Source organism: Poecilia reticulata, chromosome 12 (genome assembly GCF_904066995.2).
Source record: "Poecilia reticulata chromosome 12, P_reticulata-male-v2, whole genome shotgun sequence".
Taxonomy (NCBI): domain Eukaryota; kingdom Metazoa; phylum Chordata; class Actinopteri; order Cyprinodontiformes; family Poeciliidae; genus Poecilia; species Poecilia reticulata.
Genome location: NC_088841.1, coordinates 8069192 through 8088648, shown reverse-complemented (window position 1 = coordinate 8088648; position 19457 = coordinate 8069192). Strand labels below are relative to the sequence as shown.

The following is a 19457-nucleotide window of genomic DNA, read 5'->3' as shown; positions in this document are numbered from 1 at the left end:
GTGACATAACACCTGTCATGAACATGAAGGAGTCTTTATGAATGTTTATGACAGTTGTCATGAAGTGTCATTCAGTAAATAATTACTTTTAATGCAAAATTGACCAATTTGATTGACTTTTAATCCATGTAATAATGCACTTTTAATGCAACTTTTAGTGCACCTTTGCATTAAAAGTGTCATGTCATGTAGAGTCATTCATGTTCATGACAGGTGTTGTGTCATGTTTATGACAGTCTCATGTCAGACTTCTGCACACCCTTAAAAATAAAGTGTTACCATTAGGATCAATGCGCTTTCTTTTGTAACCCACCTGCAATATTAAAAAATCATTTTAAAAAAGCTTGTCATATAGACCAGATAAAGTCGATTGTCTGATAATCTCTAGTTCCAAAAACCAGATATTCAATCGCTGCCTTGCAGTCCTGGACTGTTTATAAAATATCTTTACAGAAGGAGAAATTCCACCTATCAGAGTGCATGCAAAATGCAAAATGTCCTGTTTAGTTACAGGAAATACCGCACACCTAGTGGCACAAACATTGATTCCTTCCTTCCTCAACTGGGGGTATAGGTGTACAACTTGGAAACAAAATCTCAAACAATTGCGTGTCAGAAATTTCAACACTGCGTCACATAGGAGAATCACATTTTACTCGCTTTCATAAAGTTTAGGTTAGCCACCTGTGGAGTGGATGGCAGGGTTACCGTTTGGCTCTGGAAGTGAAAGCATGACGAGTTGTGTTAATGAAACGAAACATTCTCCATTACCACAGCACCCAACTGTATTCTACTTTTCTCACCACGAGACGTCTTGTCTTGTGCTTCATAATACAATATTTATACATAATTTTGCTGCATCCTCTTGTGGAAAATCCGACTCAAATCAGAGTTGGAGGACGGCATGTTCTTGTTGCCGTGCCGGGTTTTCAGAAGCCAAAAGTGCCCACGACTCCTAAACCGAACAGCAGAAATGCATCACGTTGGTGAATAATTTACCCCGGCCCTGTTTGTCTCCATTGAACGCTGTCAAGAGGGGGAAAAAAAACAAAAACATGCTTGCTGAGTCATGGAGAAATAATTAACGCTGGTACTCGGGGCCTGTCCTTGGATGTTGTTTGTTTGGGTCCTGCGCCACGTGGTTCTCCGTGACCCCGTCTCTCTGCGGGGGGGCAACAAAGCGTTTCGTTGAAGCCCGGCCGCTTCAAAGCCGATACTCGACGCAATCCTGAAAATAGAACAGAGAGACCGCGGGCGAGTGAAAGGGAAGGAGAATAGTGCAGGACCATATGCTCTTCCTTCTGGACGTGAAACAAGACGATCTAATTAAATCGAGTGCCGGTGTTCTGACATCGGCGGGACGAGGCCTCTCCTGCAGAAACTCGTTTTCGGAGCGAGGCCATTGGCTGTTTGTCGTCGCTTCACTTCAGCGTCAAAATGTCTTCCTTACAACCTTCGCAGAGTTTAGGTGCTGATCCACTTGAACAAAAGTACAGAGTCGGGGTTCCTCATGCGAACGTGGAAGATTTGACTTTTTCTAATCTGAAACTTTGCTCTGCTTTAGGGTTTCTGAGACATTTGAGGTCTTTCACCTCAGAGACTCCCATCATCTGAGAAACCGAATTCAGCTGCGTCCCATATGCTGCCGTCCCCGATGACAAAGGCGGAGAGGAACAAAGCTTGATGAGTCTCGGCATGTTAATAATCTCTGCAAACACTTTGCATAATTTCTTTTTTTTTCTAAATCTGAACCCCGTTTCATTTGGTATTTACCTGAACGTCTGCAGGGAAAACATCGTCGACTGTGGCGTATTTACACATCAAACATCCCGTCCTGATCGCTTCTACATCGCTGCTTTACTTTCTTTTCTTTCCCTGCAGTCCTCTCCCATCGGCTCTTTTATCAGCACAATATTTCATCGCGTTCTTGCGCTTCTTTATTTTTGCTCCTCTTAAAACTTCCCTCTTGGAAGGTGGAGGACGGATGATGATCGTGCTAATCTCCTAATAATCATATTGAAATTAGGTTGTAATATTCAACTGTGTTTTAATGTCCTCGAAAGTTTTAATTAAACCAGAGCCGCGGCAGAAAGGCAACTCCTGAGGGAAATTAAAGTTGTTTTCAAGTGAAATTCTGCTTTGTCGCGATCCAGTCATGGAAAATCCCAATATCATTCTCAGCATATAAATTCTGACAGTCTAAAGATACAAGAAGAATCATGGAAACTGTTCCCGTTGATGAGGAGTAATTCACATTGTTTTTCAGTGAATCCTTGAATCTCCCATGGCAACCATTCAGAGGTGCCTAAACCTTTGAATGGTTTAGGAACCATAGGTGACAAAGCGTCGCCTATTTCGAGAAGGCTCCTCCTTGGAGCGTCCCTCTCTCACCGAGCTCCTCTAGACTAGTGGCAGCAGCAATCGGCAAACACCTGGTGGAACTGCGCGTCTATCTATCTATCTATCTATCTATCTATCTATCTATCTATCTATCTATCTATCTATCTATCTATCTATCTATCTATCTATCTATCTATCTATCTATCTATCTATCTATCTATCTATCTATCTATCTATCTATCTATCTATCTAAATTATTATTAGAGTAAGAAATGAGCATTTCATTCTGCTCTGCATGGCGACTTAAATCGAGTTTACAGAGTATTTAAACTGCCTTTTGGTCACTGTGATTGGTTTTGGGATGGTGGCTAGAGGGCATCCAACACAAAAAAAGCGTTGCCCAGGCAACAGGGATGTCTTCACTACTTTAAAATTTTGTATTCGTATACATGGATAAGGAAATAGAAAGACTTTTTATGTCTGCTGCAGCATCATGATCGGCGTAGTGTCAAAGGTATATTTTTTTTCCAAACACATTTCATAAACTGGCAGAATACAGTTTTTTTTTTCTTTTTTAGACGTTCAATTAGGTATGTCTTCATTTCAGTCTCTATTGTTTTCAGTCAAGAATGGAAGCAAAAGGTTGCCTGTCTCTCTCTCTGCAAAATGCCATCCCAGTAAAAGTAAACTGGCGATTACGAGGCCTGATCGGCGCCGGCGTGGAGTGATATTTGAAAGATGCGGCGGCGTGCCGCGCTCGGGCGGCTCGTCGCTCTAATCACATTAGAAAAGGCAGCAATTTGAACCGCAGCCAGTCTTCAATCTCAAAGGCTATTAGAGAAGAAAAGGCCCCTGTATTAATTTTCCCCAATATGTCACCAGGCTGTGTTGCAACACTATCTTCTGCTGTCTGATTCATATGTAAGTAGGTCAGCGGTGCAGGGGCCTGGCGATGAATGGGCTCTGTTAGCCAAAGTTCCACAGGCTCAAAGCAATTACGCATTAACACAGGGGGCTGCGTCCAAAATCTCTACTTAAACATCTGACACTCGACCTTTATAAGCTCCTCCCTAACAAGTGCAGACCACACATTAACAGTTGGCAATAAAAGATGATTATTTAGGTAATTGGTTTGCTTAAGCAATCTTTAAAGAAGAGCAATAAAAGAATAAATGTCAACGCGTGATATATTAACATCTCTTACAACGAGGGAGTCCATAAAGACATCCCTTATGCGTAGCGGTGAAGTGTTATGATAAAACACAGCAGGCAGCAGCTTTTCTGCCACAGTAATAACATCCAGAAAAACCCCCCAAAAAAACGTGTCTGGGTTCTGACTGATTCCTTTGTATTCCTGGGTTTCCTGTGAAAAGGTCTGCAGGTTTTTTTTTTCCCCAAACAGAGCCGTACTTTGTCATGGAATGACGAGACAGGCAGAATAAATTGCAGCGCACACAAACTTTTTTTTTTTTTGTGACCCAACTGTTTCAACCTTACGCTTTTGTTTTTTATGTGAACCTCTAGTTCATGCCAAGTGAGGTGTCTTTAATTATTAAAAAAAAAAAAAAAAAAAAAAGACAAAAAGAAAGGTTTGCAGTAGGATATCTTGTCTCAAAAATATAGGGAAAAAAAAGTTTCCAAGATTCTTTGTGATAACTTTGCTTTGCAATATTTACAGTAAGTCTGTGTTTCGGGGTGGGAGATCGCTGTAAAGCTTAAGTGCTTGACTTTTTTCTCTCCCTTTTTTAGACCATCTGTAGCCTGGTGAAAGTATATTTGAATTATTCTGTATGCAACTTTATAGATGGAGAGTAAAAGTTCCCCTTATCGTCAAATAGAAAATTAAATATACATCTGTTTATCGTTTTATGGGCTGCTGCTTAAATGCAGTAGATAATTTGCCAGTAATGTGGAGAAGAACAAAAAGGGAGTTTTGGAAAAACTAAAGAATTGTGATACAAATGGGAACCTGGAGGAAATCAGAGCCCATCTTTAATTTCCCCTCCTGCGCAAATCACCAGATTTTCAAATTTTTTTTAAGAGCAAAATGTTTTGTTTGATTCCACGGCATTTAACCTCTTTTAATTCAAATTAAATCTATTTCACTGACTAGGTTGGCTTGACCGATGGCGATACACCTCAAATGAAGACCATTCATGCGTCTGATTTCACAAAACTAACATTCACAAGCCTGCAATGATTTGTTGGGATTTTATGTGACAAACACAAACATGTGCATGATTATATATATATATATATATATATATATATATATATATATATATATATATATATGATTTTTTTTTTTCAAAAATCTGAAATTAACATATGTTTTCTTGGCTCCCATTTACTCCAACACCATTAAATAAAATCAGGAGAGGCCTTGTTGAATCCATATGTGTGTAATTTATTCTTAGTACAAATAAAATGTTCTGTGAGGTTCGTTGCAGAGCAAGAGGGAAGGAACAGCATCTTGAAAACCATGGTACAAAGTTAGGAAGCTTTTTAAAGCAGGGTCAGGTTATAAAACAGTGATCAAAGCCTTTGACTAAAGAGAAACATCAAGCCAGGGGAGCAACGATCGAAGAAGAAGAAAATCTGTCAACAAGACAAGAAATAATTAGGCGTGAGAAAAAAGCCATTGTGGAATGAAGGTCTTAAGAAAAGTCCCTGCTAACATTTGCCACCAGTGTTGCAAAGAGTTGCACATACATACAAGCCCTGTGGTGAAGCACGGCGGAGGAAGCATCATGCATGAGTCTGGGAGAAATCGTGTTGAACCTGTTAGCCTGACCGCTGGGACAGAGATTAACTTTGAATCTGGAACGAAATGATTTCGATAAAATGTTGTTTTATTGTCTGGGAGATCTGAGTGAAGACCCCCCACCCCTCTCTTCTTCAACTCAAACAAAAATGGTGTCAAACGTTTGTGCAGCAAAAATTTTCATTTGTGCCGCTGTCATTTTAAAGAAATTAAGAAACATTTCCAGAGGTCATAAAAGGCCTTTGAAAGTGTCATGAAAGTGTCAATCAACTGGACTACATTTGAGCTGGTTTGTGCAGCAAGGTTTATGTTTTTTGTGCTGCTTTGGTTTTGACGATATTAATGAAAATTTAAAGGTCATTTTTCAAAAGTGTGGGAGGGGGCTGGTTGACCTTTTGACCTTTAAACTTTCATTAATATGTTCAAAGCCAAAGCAGCACAAACAAAAACTTTTGCTGCACAAAACCAGCACAAACTTAGTTGAGTTGATTGACACCAATTTTGTCTGATTTGAAGAAGGTGGGGAGGGGCTGGTTGACCTTTCATGACCTCAAAATTCATCAACAAACCTGCGTTAACCCATCTGACATTCGCAACACCACAACAGCCTCATCATTTGCACAGCCGTCTCAGAGTGCATGATTTTCTGACTTCTAAGAAAGAAAAGAATCATCTCGAACCCTCTTCGTCTCCACAGCACAGACTCTGAGCGCACGCAGCCGGTAGACAGGCTTCACATGAAACGCTGATGGAGTAGACGACAGCAGAACAGCTGCCCGGCAGCGCCATCATTACCTGCTTCTTTCTGCCAAAAGAAAAAAAAAACTGTCATAAGCTAGAAGAGAGGGAAAAAAAAATATATAACCCCCAGCTGGCTGGTTATTTTTATCTCTGAATCAACACTGCGACCCCTGAGGTAGCTGCCCTCGTAGGACCAGCAGTGTTCCTCTGACCAGTGCGGTATGACCACTGAGTGGAACTCCTGTTTTGAGACTTGAGCGTCTCAGATGTTGTGTCAGGTCGTTCTGCCAGGAGAATCCAGAGACTCACTGCTGGGAACCAGCCGCTGGCGCTGCGGGGGGTCACATGGGTTGAGTCAGGACTGTTTACAGCGACTACTGACCCACATGTTGGGTCATTCTGCCACTCTAGCTCTTTTCGTTTTGCTGTCACTTGGAAGCCAGTGTTAAATGTTCAAATAGAAATGAAAGTTAACTGATCTTTTCGAGGGCGTGCTTGCATTGTTATGCCATTAGCGCAATACCATCTGGGACGATTTATCAGCTAGCAAAATTAGTTAATGTGATCCATTACTAAAACCAGGTTGATTATTGTTCCCACTGGTCATTTCTTGTTGGCGCCACTGTTGGTGACTGAGTTACTCAAAAATACGAATGTAAACTTGGGACTAATAGACAGGAAGTTTTGTGCTTGATTGTGACTGATGAATCCTTTTTGTGATAATGCTTTTTGGCGATAAATCAAAGGCTGTTCTCTTGAAATGGTTTCATATTTATAAATATTATGTGTTTCAGGTTGAGCAGCAGAGTTCAGACAATGTTCTGGAACAGTCTCAGATGTCGAACACGTTTCGGTGGAGGCAGTGCGATGATGTGGAGAAACAAAAAGGTTTTCATCATGACAGATGTCAAGATGACATTTTATAGCCGGTTGGATTGGGGTACCTCCACAGTCTGGATAAAAAGAAATACCTCATCAAACCACAGGACTCAAAAATTAAAATGTTTTGTTTCTTTTGGAGGGATGGCTTCCTCCTCGCTCAGCGGCATGTCATTACAGAACACATTTCACTGTGGATAATATCACTCTCTTATCGGGACTTGATAATTGTTCCCCAGGATAAACCAGGCTGGTGCATCTGCAAAATTCTCTTCCTGATATCTTCTCTGCTTTCCTTTGACTTTCCTGTCAAATCAACCAGGAAGCACCTTCTTCCAGGTGTGTTGTGTTTTATCCAGACACATAGTGCCATTTTAAATCTGTGACATAATCTTCCTCTCATTATTGTTGCATTTAGCAAACAGGAATCATTTTTGGTGATTCTAACTAACTAAAATAAGAGAAGTTTGGTCTGATTTAATTTAAGACAATATTCTGTTAATGGGAACTTCTGGTTTCAACCGTAAATTGCCAAATTACACACTAGTTTTTACTAGTTGTTCTTTTTTTAATGTAGCATCTTTACATTCTAAATTATTATTATCATACTCTGAATCTACTGTCCTCTCTCCAGCTCATACGCTCCACCGTTCTACTTTCTGTGTGATTTACCATGTGACTGTGAAACTAAAGGGACCAGAGCTCTTCCTATTTTATCCCCATTTCCCAACCTATTTACTGTACATGTCCCACTTATCATAACTGCCTTTTCGATGTCGCTGTGTGCTTAGACGGAGATCTGACTTTGGTTTCACTCACTACCTCCGGCACTTTGATCATTGTAAATTCATCCTGTAAACACTGCATCAAATATTGATGATGGTACCAACCTTTTATATATAGAAATATATATTTATATATTAGGTTTCCTGCGCTGGGCTTTATGCTCTGTGGGCGAGGTTTTCTCTTAATGAGATGCTTGAAGTGCTGCACACATCTGATCAAAGCAGATTATTGAAATTAGTGGCGCACGACAAGGTAACTTATATTAGCAAGTTCACTGGTAGAGAAAAAAACCCTGCAGCAAATGCCCACATCCAATCGCTTCGTAAATAATTTACGACTCAAGATAGCAAAATGCATGCACTTGGACGGGGATGGAAGTGCGTTAATTGTGCATTAACTGTGCATCAATCGTTGCTGCAGTTGTTTTCCTATGGACATGGTTCACTGCCCAGGGCAGCAAAAACATGGGGGTAGCATGTACTTTTTTTATAAATATCCCCCTCAGGTACATTTGGCCTATTATTTTTAATTAATTTAATTTGCAACATCAGATTGGCAACGATTAAAGCAGTGCTTCAGTGTTTCTTTGAAGACTCTGGTATGTATATCTGTCTCTATTTTAAAATCAAATGTATTTATTCTCATCACATCTGAACCGAAACTTTTTGCACCGAGTCAAGATTCTTTAAAAGACAGTTTGGGGTTTTTCAAGTACGTTATTCTTTAGCCTCTTCATGAAAACATAAAGAAACATTCTTTTTGTTTCGGTAGTAAGACCACATTGGATTAAAACAAGTCCACAAAGCAGGACGCTTAGGCTGAATTATTCTTTTACCGATGCTGTTTGAGATGTGTGAAACTTTTATTTATTATGTTTCATAAACAGATTAGAAATATTTACAAAAACCTGCAGCAATCTCTACTTAGTACTTCATGTAGTCTGTGTTTGCGCCTGTCTGTTTCAGTCTCTCGAGTTCGTCGAGATCTATGAAATTTTTTTTTAAAAAGCACAATAATTGGATATTTGTGTGTGTGTCTGTTTCCTTTTCAGTGGTTCTTATAATGTACATAATTAAAACTCAGTTTGCAAAATGGGCCTTGTTGAGGTGGTGAGTGGGGGGTTGAGGAGCCTCAGAGGAAGAGGCTTGCCAAGGACTACATTAAAGTGAGGACCGCCACTGAGGGTTTCAACACAACAAATAAAAAATAAAGGCAGGAATCTGATGAAGAGGAGGCCGGAGTTCTTCCTTCTTGTGGTACATCTGTGGAGCTAGAACTGTGTTATAACACATCGAAAGACACATGTAATGAACTTTAAAACCGACTGAAAAGGCGCCCAGTCGTTCATTTACGCAATCCCACCTAAAAAAAAAGTTACACACACGGCCACCAGATTACAAGAAAAGCAAAAGAAAAAAGAAAAACGTTTTGGCCGACTGCATGTGTGACTATCACAAAAATTGCCGCTAAGGAGGATTATTGTGTCAGATGGCGTGTACACAATTTAATTTGTGCTTTCCAGTGTGCATGTAAAGTGCGGGAGTTTTACACTTTCACTATTGGTATCATTTATCATTTATTTTTTATTTTTAAATATCACAATAAATATACTACATATGGACATTGGCTTTGGTAAGAGTTACAAGTTCATCATTGTTTGTTTCTCCACTTCACACACTCGGACGTGACCTTTGTCGCTCGTCCCGTCGGTGGCACCGGCAAAACGGATGTATTCTGACGACACGGGATGAAGGGTCATGGGGAGAGGGGAAGGTCGCTGTGTGGAGATTATGTGGCTCAAACAAACTTATAACACGAGGAAAAAAACTTTACAGTTTCATGCATGCAGATAGGTTTTAATGCTTCAAAAGAGATACAGGAGTGGGATGGCCACAGTAAACTTGAATTTATTGACACAAAAAAAACCAATATGATCCGCTATCCTCTTCACCCTTAAAAACACAGGTTTTTGTTTTTTTTATCTTTTTTTTTTTTTGACAAGACTGTGAAAACAACCACAAAAAAAAAAAAAAGAGACCATAACAGACATTACAAATGGAAATCTACAAAATAAAACATAGCAACGACAGCATCGATGCTGGTTCTGGAAATTTACAAAATAAAATTTGTATTATTGATTAATTATTTTTCTTCCCCCTATCTTTTCGTCCAGTTCTTTTGAGAGAGCAAAAAAAGCGATAAATGTTGGGTGTGCTGCAACACCGTGAAGAATAGAGCTGAAGACCTACAAGGGCATGGAGTTATCCTAAACAGCAAGGGTTCAAGTCACATAAAGATTTTTTTTTCTTTTTTTTTTTTTGAAAAAAAAAAAAAGGAAACAAAACAAGCCTATGTATAAAGAGCTGTAAAAATTATGTGGTAGATAATAGTGGTCATAAGCATAGAGAGTGCATAGTTTGAACCAAAAAAAAGCATTAAGACATGAAGAAAACCAACACTGCATGAGCAATATTTTCTAAAAAAACAAAAACAAACTAAAAAGGCTAATTTGGTGACTTTTCAAGTTGTTTCTTGTACGAACATGACTCCAAGTCACATAAAGCTAAATATTTAAGTGAAAATCCTTTGGATAGGGTGCAATAAATCCCTTTTTTGACCCGTTACAACATGTCCATTTCGCCAACTTTACCAGCCCGATTCGGAGCAGGTGATTCGTACGTAAAACCAAAATGAGAAAGGGGGTGTGCGTGTGTTTCGGGGTTGGGGGAGGGGGTTCTTTTCCTCTCGTCTTTCCAAACATTTGGCACAGGCCATTTCTGCTCTGTGCGGTCCACTGAAGAGGCGGCGACACAGAGGAACGGCACGCGGGAACCTCGACAGAGGGAAGCGGCTGCAGCAGAGATCCGTGTCGTGAATTGATTCGTCGTACAGGGAGGGGGCGCTGTCGAGCAATGTGGGCTGTTATTGCCACAAGTTTTTTTTCTCTTAGATATTTTTTTTTTCAAACAACACAAACGTGAAAAACATACATAGCACCACAGAGGAGAGAAAATAGCACCTAGGTTTTGATTTCTTTTTTTTTTCCCGTTCGTTACCTTCCACTGCACAGTAAGATCAATATTTCAGCAAAAAAGTACAGAAGCAGTTTATTAACTTAATTACATTTCCACGAGAGTGGGGCTTTTGTTCAGAGGGTACAAAATGAGGGAATGTCTTGTACTTTATATCACAGAGCATGTTTTTTAGTCTTTTATTTCCAATCTGTTCTTAAATTACAAAAAAAAAGTAATAAAATAAAATAAAAAATAAAAGTGTGCTCTACAAAGACAGAACTTCCAATTGCGTTTGTTTTTTCTTTTTTCTCTTCTATCCTCGTTTTGGATGCGTTTGTACGATTTTAGATGTTTTCTCGTTCGTCTACCTCACAATTAGTACAGTCACATGCATGTTTTGAAGCCAGAAGCAATAAACATTACCAGGAGAAAAAAAAATATACAGAAAGTACTTACAAACATTTAAAAAAAAAAAAAAAAAAAATCACTTATATATATTTATATGTATATAAATATATAAGGTCCATTCCAAAGAGAATGGGGAGACAATTATGCACAAACAAGAAAACTAAACCAAGAACACAGAAGGTGGCAAAAGGCAGAGAGGATAAAGGGTGGAGGGGCTGTGGGGGCGGGGAGTTTGGGACATGAGATCAAAACAGAGCCGAATGGGATGGTGTCCGTGAGCAACGCTGCGACCGTCTGGAACGGCTGCAGGTCTCAGGGTCGCCTTCGTTGTTTCAGACCAAAAGAATCGAAATCAAATGCGATATGACATGGAGGGGGGACTCGGGCAGAGGAGGCTGTGTGTGTGTGTTTGTGTGTGGGAGGAAGGACGCAAACTCCAGTTTCAAAACTTGCATGTGATAAAAGAAGGCACACTGAGGTTTCAAGGTTATTTTTCTCTATTCCTTTAGATTTTCGCTGTATTCCTGACGTAATTATGTTTGACTCGTGTCGCTTTGTGGAAACAGTTTTTCTTTTTTTTATACAAATAGCATCGTCCTATTATTTTTCAATTGTCTTTTTTTTTCTTTCTGAGAAAACAAAAGTAGGTTTTTCTTTTCTTTTTTTTCTTTCTTCTTCCTCCATTTGCTCGGTAAAAGGTCTCAGCCGATGAAGCACACGGGCCCCACTTCGAATCCGAACTTCTGCGTGGAGCCGCCGAAATCGTTGAACATGATGTCCACAAAAGGCACCTGCTCCACCTTCGGAGTGTTGATCTCGAGTACTGTCTTTTCGTAGCTCTTTTTCAGCTGTCGAGAGAGGAGAGAGAGAGAGAGCGAGGCAGCGGGAGACGGCATTAATTTCAGAAATCCAACAGACCGCGTCGCTTCCAACGACGACGAGGACCAGGTGGCTTTCGTTAACCTACCGCGCAGCCATCGACCACGGCGCGGATGTAGGGGTTGTTGTCGTACGACATCTCCTCATCGTTGGATCCCAGGAAGCGGATGGCCTTGTCGTAGTTGTCCTGCTCCTGGTCGTGCCACGCCACCGAGTGGTAACAGTTGTACGTCATGTTCTGCCGGGCCGCCGCGCTCAGGAGGCGCAGGAAGGTCATCTGGACGACGCCGATGGGGTTGCCCTCGGCATCAACGTAGGAAAGCTACGGAGACAAAAAAAAAAAACAACATATTTTAAAACTGAAATCTAGCATTCCAGCTTTTACACCGGGAAGAAGGTAAATGAGGGATGCAGGGACTGTTTTCCAGCAGACACATACAAATGTTATCCAACCCTGCAACACCGCAATAAGTAACAATGTACTGAAATCGGGCTTCAAAATGTTATAAAACCTCACTACAGCCGCATTACGTAATAAAATTCAGCATCTTGCAATACTTTTTCTCGCATTATGTAAAAACGTAGCATATTTTTACATTATGCAGAGGTAACTTTTTTTTTTTTAAATAATCTAATAATGTGGCACATAATGTTGTAAAACGATCACAAACTGTTCATTATGTGCACACTGAAACTGACACTTTAGACAACAAATAATTAACTTTTGGTCATTTAGTTGCCTTTCCGGCCTCATGTCCTCGGTATTAACCTGCATGTTGTTCATTCAAAATGAGTTCAAGAATTTTACTCAACTATTACATAATGCTGGTTTATTAATGTTTTATTACATTTTAAAGCCTGATTTTACTACATTATTCCGAATTGCAGTTATTGCATAACGCAGTGTTACAAAGCCAAACTGCATTTAATTTTGTGAACACATTTCAATGAAATTATTTCAAGATTTAAGTTGGGGGTTTTTGAGGCGAGTGTGTGGGGGGATTTCTGGAAAATAATCAATTTATAGACTCAGATTTAAGATGCAGTACTACCACCATGCTGTACAGCTCCTCTGAATTACCAGAATGTACAATAATCTAAAGCAGAGGTCCCCAATCTTTTTATTATCGCGGACCGGTCAAGACTTGGACATTTTGCTGCAGCCCGGGGAGCAGGGGGGGATGAACAGTCAGATAAGGCTTCTGCATGTTGGTGATCCCGCTAAATCCTGAATATACCCAATGTGGGTTGTCTTGACCCTTTTATCGCAGCCTGTGGGTTTTTCCCTGACTGGGACCAAGAATACAACCTGATGAATGTGACGGGTAGCCAATCAGAAAGCGCGATGACGTAAGAACAGAGGGGAATCCTAAACAGCTGACATATCGCGCAACTGTGAGTCCGGTGGATATTGGAGATGATATGTGGAAATGTTTATTATTAAATCTAAAGGTCATTATTATGTGTTTGTTTCTTACTGTTTCTTACTCATTTTGCTGCTTGTGGCCTCAGTGTTGGCACGCAAGTAACCAAGAAAATCCGGTTAAAGGATTTTCAAAATAAAAGATCCTCCAGACTCAAATAATACATAAAACGGAAATATTTAATAATTTCTTGCGTGGCCCGGTACCATTTGGTCCATGGATCGGTACCGGTCCACAGACCGGGGGTTGGGGACCACTGATCTAAAGCAGTTACATAAAAACTACATAAATCTGTATAACTCATCAAACCAGACCGACATGAGCATATTTTTCTTTTACTGTCAATATTCAAATGAGTTACTATTATTATCAGCATAATATTATTGTGTCAGTAGTTGAATTGTGGATTGATGTCATTACATAACTACATAGAAATATAACATTTATGTCAGCCATCTTTAGTATCAGTTTGGATCTTTGGAAGTGGCCTTCTGCGGTGTCTTTATCAGTAGTTACCATATTACCTGTGAGACCTCAATTTGGAGAAGCAGAAATTTTAGCCGGATGGTCCCACTAACAACAATTCACCAAAAGGGGTTTTATTTTTTTATTTTTTTTCCATCTTACAAAAGGTAAAAGCTAAATATATTTTATAAATCCTTAAACCAACACTACTTTGGATTAGATCTGTTGTCTTCTAAGTATCAATAAGGGAACTCCGGCTGCCTTCAGTGGGAATTTTGGTATCAATTGTCCACAGGGTAAGATCAAATAAACTGCAATGTCGAGCTGATGAACACTGACAACAAAAAAATTGGTCTTTTGGTCTTCGAATAGAAGCATCTCCAAATTAAAGTGTAACTGACAAAAACAGAGATTTTGAGACTTTTAACCAAAGGCACAGAAAGATGAAGAACAAACTAGATTCTCCTGACACAGCTGCAATCTGTAAATCAGACACACCCTTCATCCTAATATCAATGTGCTACACATAAACACTGTAAGACACACAATCGTCTGAGATTTCTAAAACTAGTGTGTAAACTCAAAGCCAGTTTTTTTATGTTAATGAATCATTTATGAAAGTGGAGAATATTGTAAAATAACTGTCTTATTCCTTAATGGCATAAATGTATTTTATGTAATCTATGTGTTTACAAAAGGAGCACTGATGCCTCCAGGCTACAAAAATGTTAAAAAATGAATATGGAAAATCCTTGGAATGAAAGGCAGAACAGCTTGTTCAGATGCTAGATGCATGTGTGTGCAGAATCTCAAACCCACACAAGTGTAATTCTCAAAATAGGAGATATAAGGTAGTAATGACATGCTAATTGCCTCATAATTACCCCAGAATCCCCCTCCTCCTGCCCCCCACCTCCCCACTTTCATGCTCACATTGCACAAAACTGAGCTACATCCCATTAAGATGATTATAGGGCTTCATAATCCAAACTGATTAGATACATCTGGAACCAATCCTAGTTGATCCAGTTTATTTTAATGCTCTTAAACGACAATCTGCATACCAACCATCAGGAATCCATTAGATCCACTTCGCCTTGCAGACAAACAGGACTTATTGAGCGTAGAGCGCATGCTGAACGTGTGCCATGCAGCCGGAGCAGCAAACCATCTGGTGCCTCGGTGTTTTCCCCTCCTCGACTGGCTTTGGCACGTGGCGAGTCGAAGCTTGCATGCACATGCACATGAGATACCCCGCAGGGCTGACATTCACAGTGAACGGTAACAAAGAGTGAGGGGCGCCTGATGCCTTTCTTGTACTTTTCCAGATTTATTTCAGGAGTTTGCAGTGGTTTTTTTTGTGTGTTTTTCCTTAAAGGGGCAGTATTACATGTAAAATCAACTTTGTTGAGTCTTACATCACACTTTGACTTTGTTCCATACCTCAAAAACGTAGCTGAAGTGTTGATTCTTTCTTGCATGTTTGAGAAATCTTTTAATCTCCCGTGGCAACCGCTCAGCTGAGCAAAACGCCTGGGTGGGGCTAGCGCCACCTTCAAGGACAAAGCTCCTCCTTGGATTTTCCAAGCTTCCAAGATTCTGAGCTTCCACCTGACAGAGCAACCACTCCTCCACTCAGCTCCTCCACTCAGTTCCTTCAGACTAGCCAGAAGCAATTGGCAAATATCAGGTGAAACTATACACCCTCTGAGCTCGTTGTACGAGCTACGTCTCAGAGCGACGCTGGTGAAAACTGTGTTAAAGTGTTAATGGAGGAGCCATGTTGTGACGACTTCCTGACTTTCTCAGAGAAATGGGCCCAATTTTCAAATTGTTAAATTACAATGTCAAATTTCTTTCATGTCTTATTTGATATATACAACAACTAAAGGCAACATGGTTACTTGAATGAGCTATAAAATGATACTATGAGGCTGGAAAATACATAATACTGTCCCATTAAGTATTTTTTAAGGCAGATTAAAAAAAAAATTTAAAAAAAGATAGCTGGGTTATTAAAGATTACGATAAGGGAAAAGAGTCTGGACATCCATATTTTCCATATCTTTTTCAGAGTAGGAACCAGGGGAAGATGTTTGTCGTTTTTATGTATTTGTGCTGCGACTCGACGCAGAGTCATAGATTAACTGTCTAATCATTCAGGAGACGTCGTTCCATAACAGCACAGGCTCTGAGGCTCATGTTCAGGAGTGGCTTACCAGTCAGCTCTTCTTTTCATTTATATCCCTCCTCACTCTCTGTCCCGTACACTGTGCATGCAGCCACACATCTCAGGAGAAACGTTACCTCTCGATCATCACAAGTCAACAGACTGAGGAGCCAGAAGCTTCTGAGTGGTGACTGAGTGCCCTGACCGCATTGACCCGGATCCACGCTAACATATACTAGGAGTATGTGATCAGCTGCATAGCAGCAGCAGCAGCAGCACAAAGGGAATCGCAGGATGGGAATATATATGCTCTACTTTTTTTTTTGTTTTATTTTTTTTTCTTTTAAGAAAGAAACCTAAAGTGATGAACTTGTGTTTCATGGTCTTAGCTTCAAGGCACTGAGTCACTTAAGAGATGCTGCTTATATGGAGAAGAGGTATCATGGAGTGGATAAAGCAGGAAGTTGTTTTTTTTGTCAAATATAATTTTTCATCTAATTTTGCAGTGGTGTCCAAAGTGTGGTCCGAGAGAAATTTGAGGAACTTGGAATGATTTGGTTTGGTCCCTGATCACAAGTGAAAAATTGTGAAAAATCTCTTTTAATAAGTTAAGTGTCTGAAGCCCTGTTTATGTTTTGGATCTATACAGATTTGATAAAAATGTATTTTTTGTTGAGCAGGTAAATAAATTTAAAAAAAGACAGAAACGAAGATAATCCCAGTAATCTCATTTTTGCATTTTTAACTTAATGGAAACTTCATAAACACAGTCTTAACAAGTATTGTTGCTCACTTTCTCGTGCAATTACCTTAGCATACTTGAATTAAGACAAAACTAACTTACATGTTACTTTTCAGCAAGATATAGGACCTTGTTTAAGTCAATAATTCATTAATATTGATGAAAAATGAAAATAATCTGCCAGTGGAACCAATACTTCTTCATGGGTCGTTTTGGACCCCAGAGCACCACTGATCTAAAGTGATCCGCATCATCCTTCCACCAACCTCTCCTCCATTTCTTTCTGACAGCATCCCTTCTACATTGTTCCTGGACTGAAGAAGAATGCAGCTCATGCCAAAGTCATGCATCATAAATGAACAACCTACAAGCATAGCGCCAGGCTTAATACATACTTCATAGTGCAGAACCAGAACCAGAACCATGCAGAGCCCGGGCCTCGGTCGGGGACTCCGGGAACCGCAGGCAGAGCCACTTACCAGCGAACCTCTCTTGTAGTGACTATACCAAGTGCCTGGCGAGTCTTTGGGCCATTTTGCCATTTTGCTCTGTAAAATATAAGAAGTGTTCAGGGGAGGGAAAGGTACTTAAGAGTCAGGCTTACCAGTTTACCACGTTTGAATTCACTGAACCAGGAACCGGCAGTCTCCTTTACCCAGGATGTGAGCCTTGCCTGGGGGCACGGATCAACAAAAGAAGGCAGAGGAGGGGTGGAGAAGAAAGGTGTTAAAGAGAGGAAACAGATTTGACAGAAATCTCAGCTCCCTCCCCTCTCCTGGTTTTCAGCTTTTCTTCTTTCTCCTTTTCTTCTCCAGTGATGAATCCTACAGATCTGAAACATGGCTCAGTGAGATCAAGTAGCCTTGCTGGACTACGGAATGAGAGTTTCTACCCACCACTATGGTACGAACTGCAGCTGGCGGCTAATTGCCGCTGAAATATTCATAAGTACACAGTGATATTAAATGATCGCCTGCCTGCATGGAGTTTTTCTTTTCTTTTTTTTTTTTTACATTAATGTTTATGTTTCTGCTAGGCAGTCTGTGTGGTTCTCTGATGCTACAGCAGTGATTTGTTAAAGTGTTCAAACCACTTGAATGTTTTCTAAAAAGATCAAGTAAGTTTTAGTCCGCTGCTGCAAGAACTGTGGATTACAGCCTTACAGCAAACTATTCCCTTTTTTGGAAACGGCTCAAGCTCAAATGCAAAATGAACAGGAAGCCACAGGTTCTCAACTGAATTTAGGTCAGGACTTTGACTGGGCCATTCTAATATATTTTGGTCTAAACCATTCTACTGTTATTCTGGCTGTAATTTTAGGGCCCGTCCTGGAAGGCAAACCTACAATCTGGTCTACAGTCTTCCTGTCAGCATTGCGTTTTCTTTAGCTCCATTCATTTTTCCATCTTCTCTGACCAGTTTTCTCTACCCTGCTGAAAAAAGAAAATCCCCACAGCATGTGCTGCCACTACCATGTTTCACTGTGTATGTGTTCAGTGCGTCAACAGTGAAATACAGCAAAAAATATTTACCGCTTCATTTTCAACTTTACCATGGGTTTTGGAATTTATCAGGTCGTTTATCGTTCATCAATTATCGCGATGCGCCTCTGATCCTTATAAGAATTTTCATTTATCAATGCCACGATAAATTCTCCAACATTGTCAGTGTTTGTTAGTTGTAATGGTTTCTCCGCTGTTTGCTCAGTGAGTGTCAATAAATATGAAAACATAATTATGCAGTTCCTGTATGCATTTTAGTGACACAAATCACACACCGTCATGTGACTGATGTACTAAAGTAGTGTATTACAAATGTCATGTTGTTCCAGAGCAATGTTTGCAGTCACAGCCATACACTTGCCTAAAAATATGTATTAAGTAGTTCTTATTGACACTTAGTTATCGCCATAATACAACAAAATAGCGTGATAAAGCTTAACGTCCATATCGCCTACCTTTACTTTACATTTAAGGGTGATCTCCTTAGCAACCACAACTTTATCTCTGACCTACCTTGTGCGCTCCTTGGTTTATCCACTAATATTCTCAAACAAACCTTGGCAGAACAGCTGGATTCACACTGAGGGGGAAACACTTAAACGTTTCTGGTCAAAATGTCTCAACTATGTGCAACTTGGTTGTTCTGTCACACAAAATCTTGATGAAATACGCTGACGCTTGTGGTCGGAAAGAGATAAAACGTGGAAAAGTTTGACAGACGGGCAAACACTTTTAGCCAGACGCTGATCTCTCCAACTCAAGCTTTACAGATGGGCACTAACATCGTTCTGCCAGTGAAATCCACAGCGCGACTCATAACGGCCTCAGCTGTGACAGTGATGGATTCCTCTATAATTAGCGAGCAAGGTTTGATATGAAACTGTCAGCGGTCGCCTAACGCGCCGATGAAGAATCACCTGTCACTGGAAGACGACGTACATTAAACCCCCGCTGCCTTGAAGGGCAACCTTCGCTCGTTTTCAGAGCAAAGTTTCAAATTCCTCCCTCTCAGCATCTCCAATGTTGTGGGTTTTTTTTCTTGTCCTCCATCTGGACGGTGTGGGTTCTCTGATGATAATACGTGGGAGAGTTTTTTTTGGCATCAATGCCAAGACTGACAGTGGGGGCTATTCTCCCCGCCTCAGACACAAACAAGAGAGCAGCCCCATCGCCGGGCGAGGCTATAAAAAGTCCGCTTCATTATTCCGAGTTTAAGCAAACACCCCTTTCCCCTCCCACCACCCTCTAAGGCTTGATGAGTGGGATCATTAAAACGGCTGTAGCACTTGTGCCATTACAGAACCCTCAAGTTGTCAGAGACGGTGTTCCTCCACTCCGCCATG

At 40.4% G+C, this 19457-nt stretch overlaps 1 protein-coding gene across 2 annotated transcripts in view; it reads right to left on the bottom strand.

Moving 5' to 3' along the window:
• Window positions 1–9073: 9073 nt before the first annotated feature.
• Window positions 9074–19457, bottom strand: part of col5a1 (procollagen, type V, alpha 1) — a 104254-nt gene continuing 93870 nt past the window's right edge. Inside the window, exons 64-66 of one of the 2 annotated variants that reach the window (XM_008423597.3) lie at window positions 17092–17160; window positions 11900–12133; window positions 9074–11780 (exon numbers count right to left, since the gene is read on the bottom strand). In XM_008423597.3, the coding sequence (XP_008421819.2) occupies window positions 11634–11780; window positions 11900–12133; window positions 17092–17160 (450 nt within the window). In that variant the 3' untranslated portion in view covers window positions 9074–11633. Of the gene's footprint in view, window positions 11781–11899; window positions 12134–17091; window positions 17161–17216; window positions 17286–19457 lie in introns of both variants that reach the window. The other variant, XM_008423596.3, reaches the window with a different exon arrangement.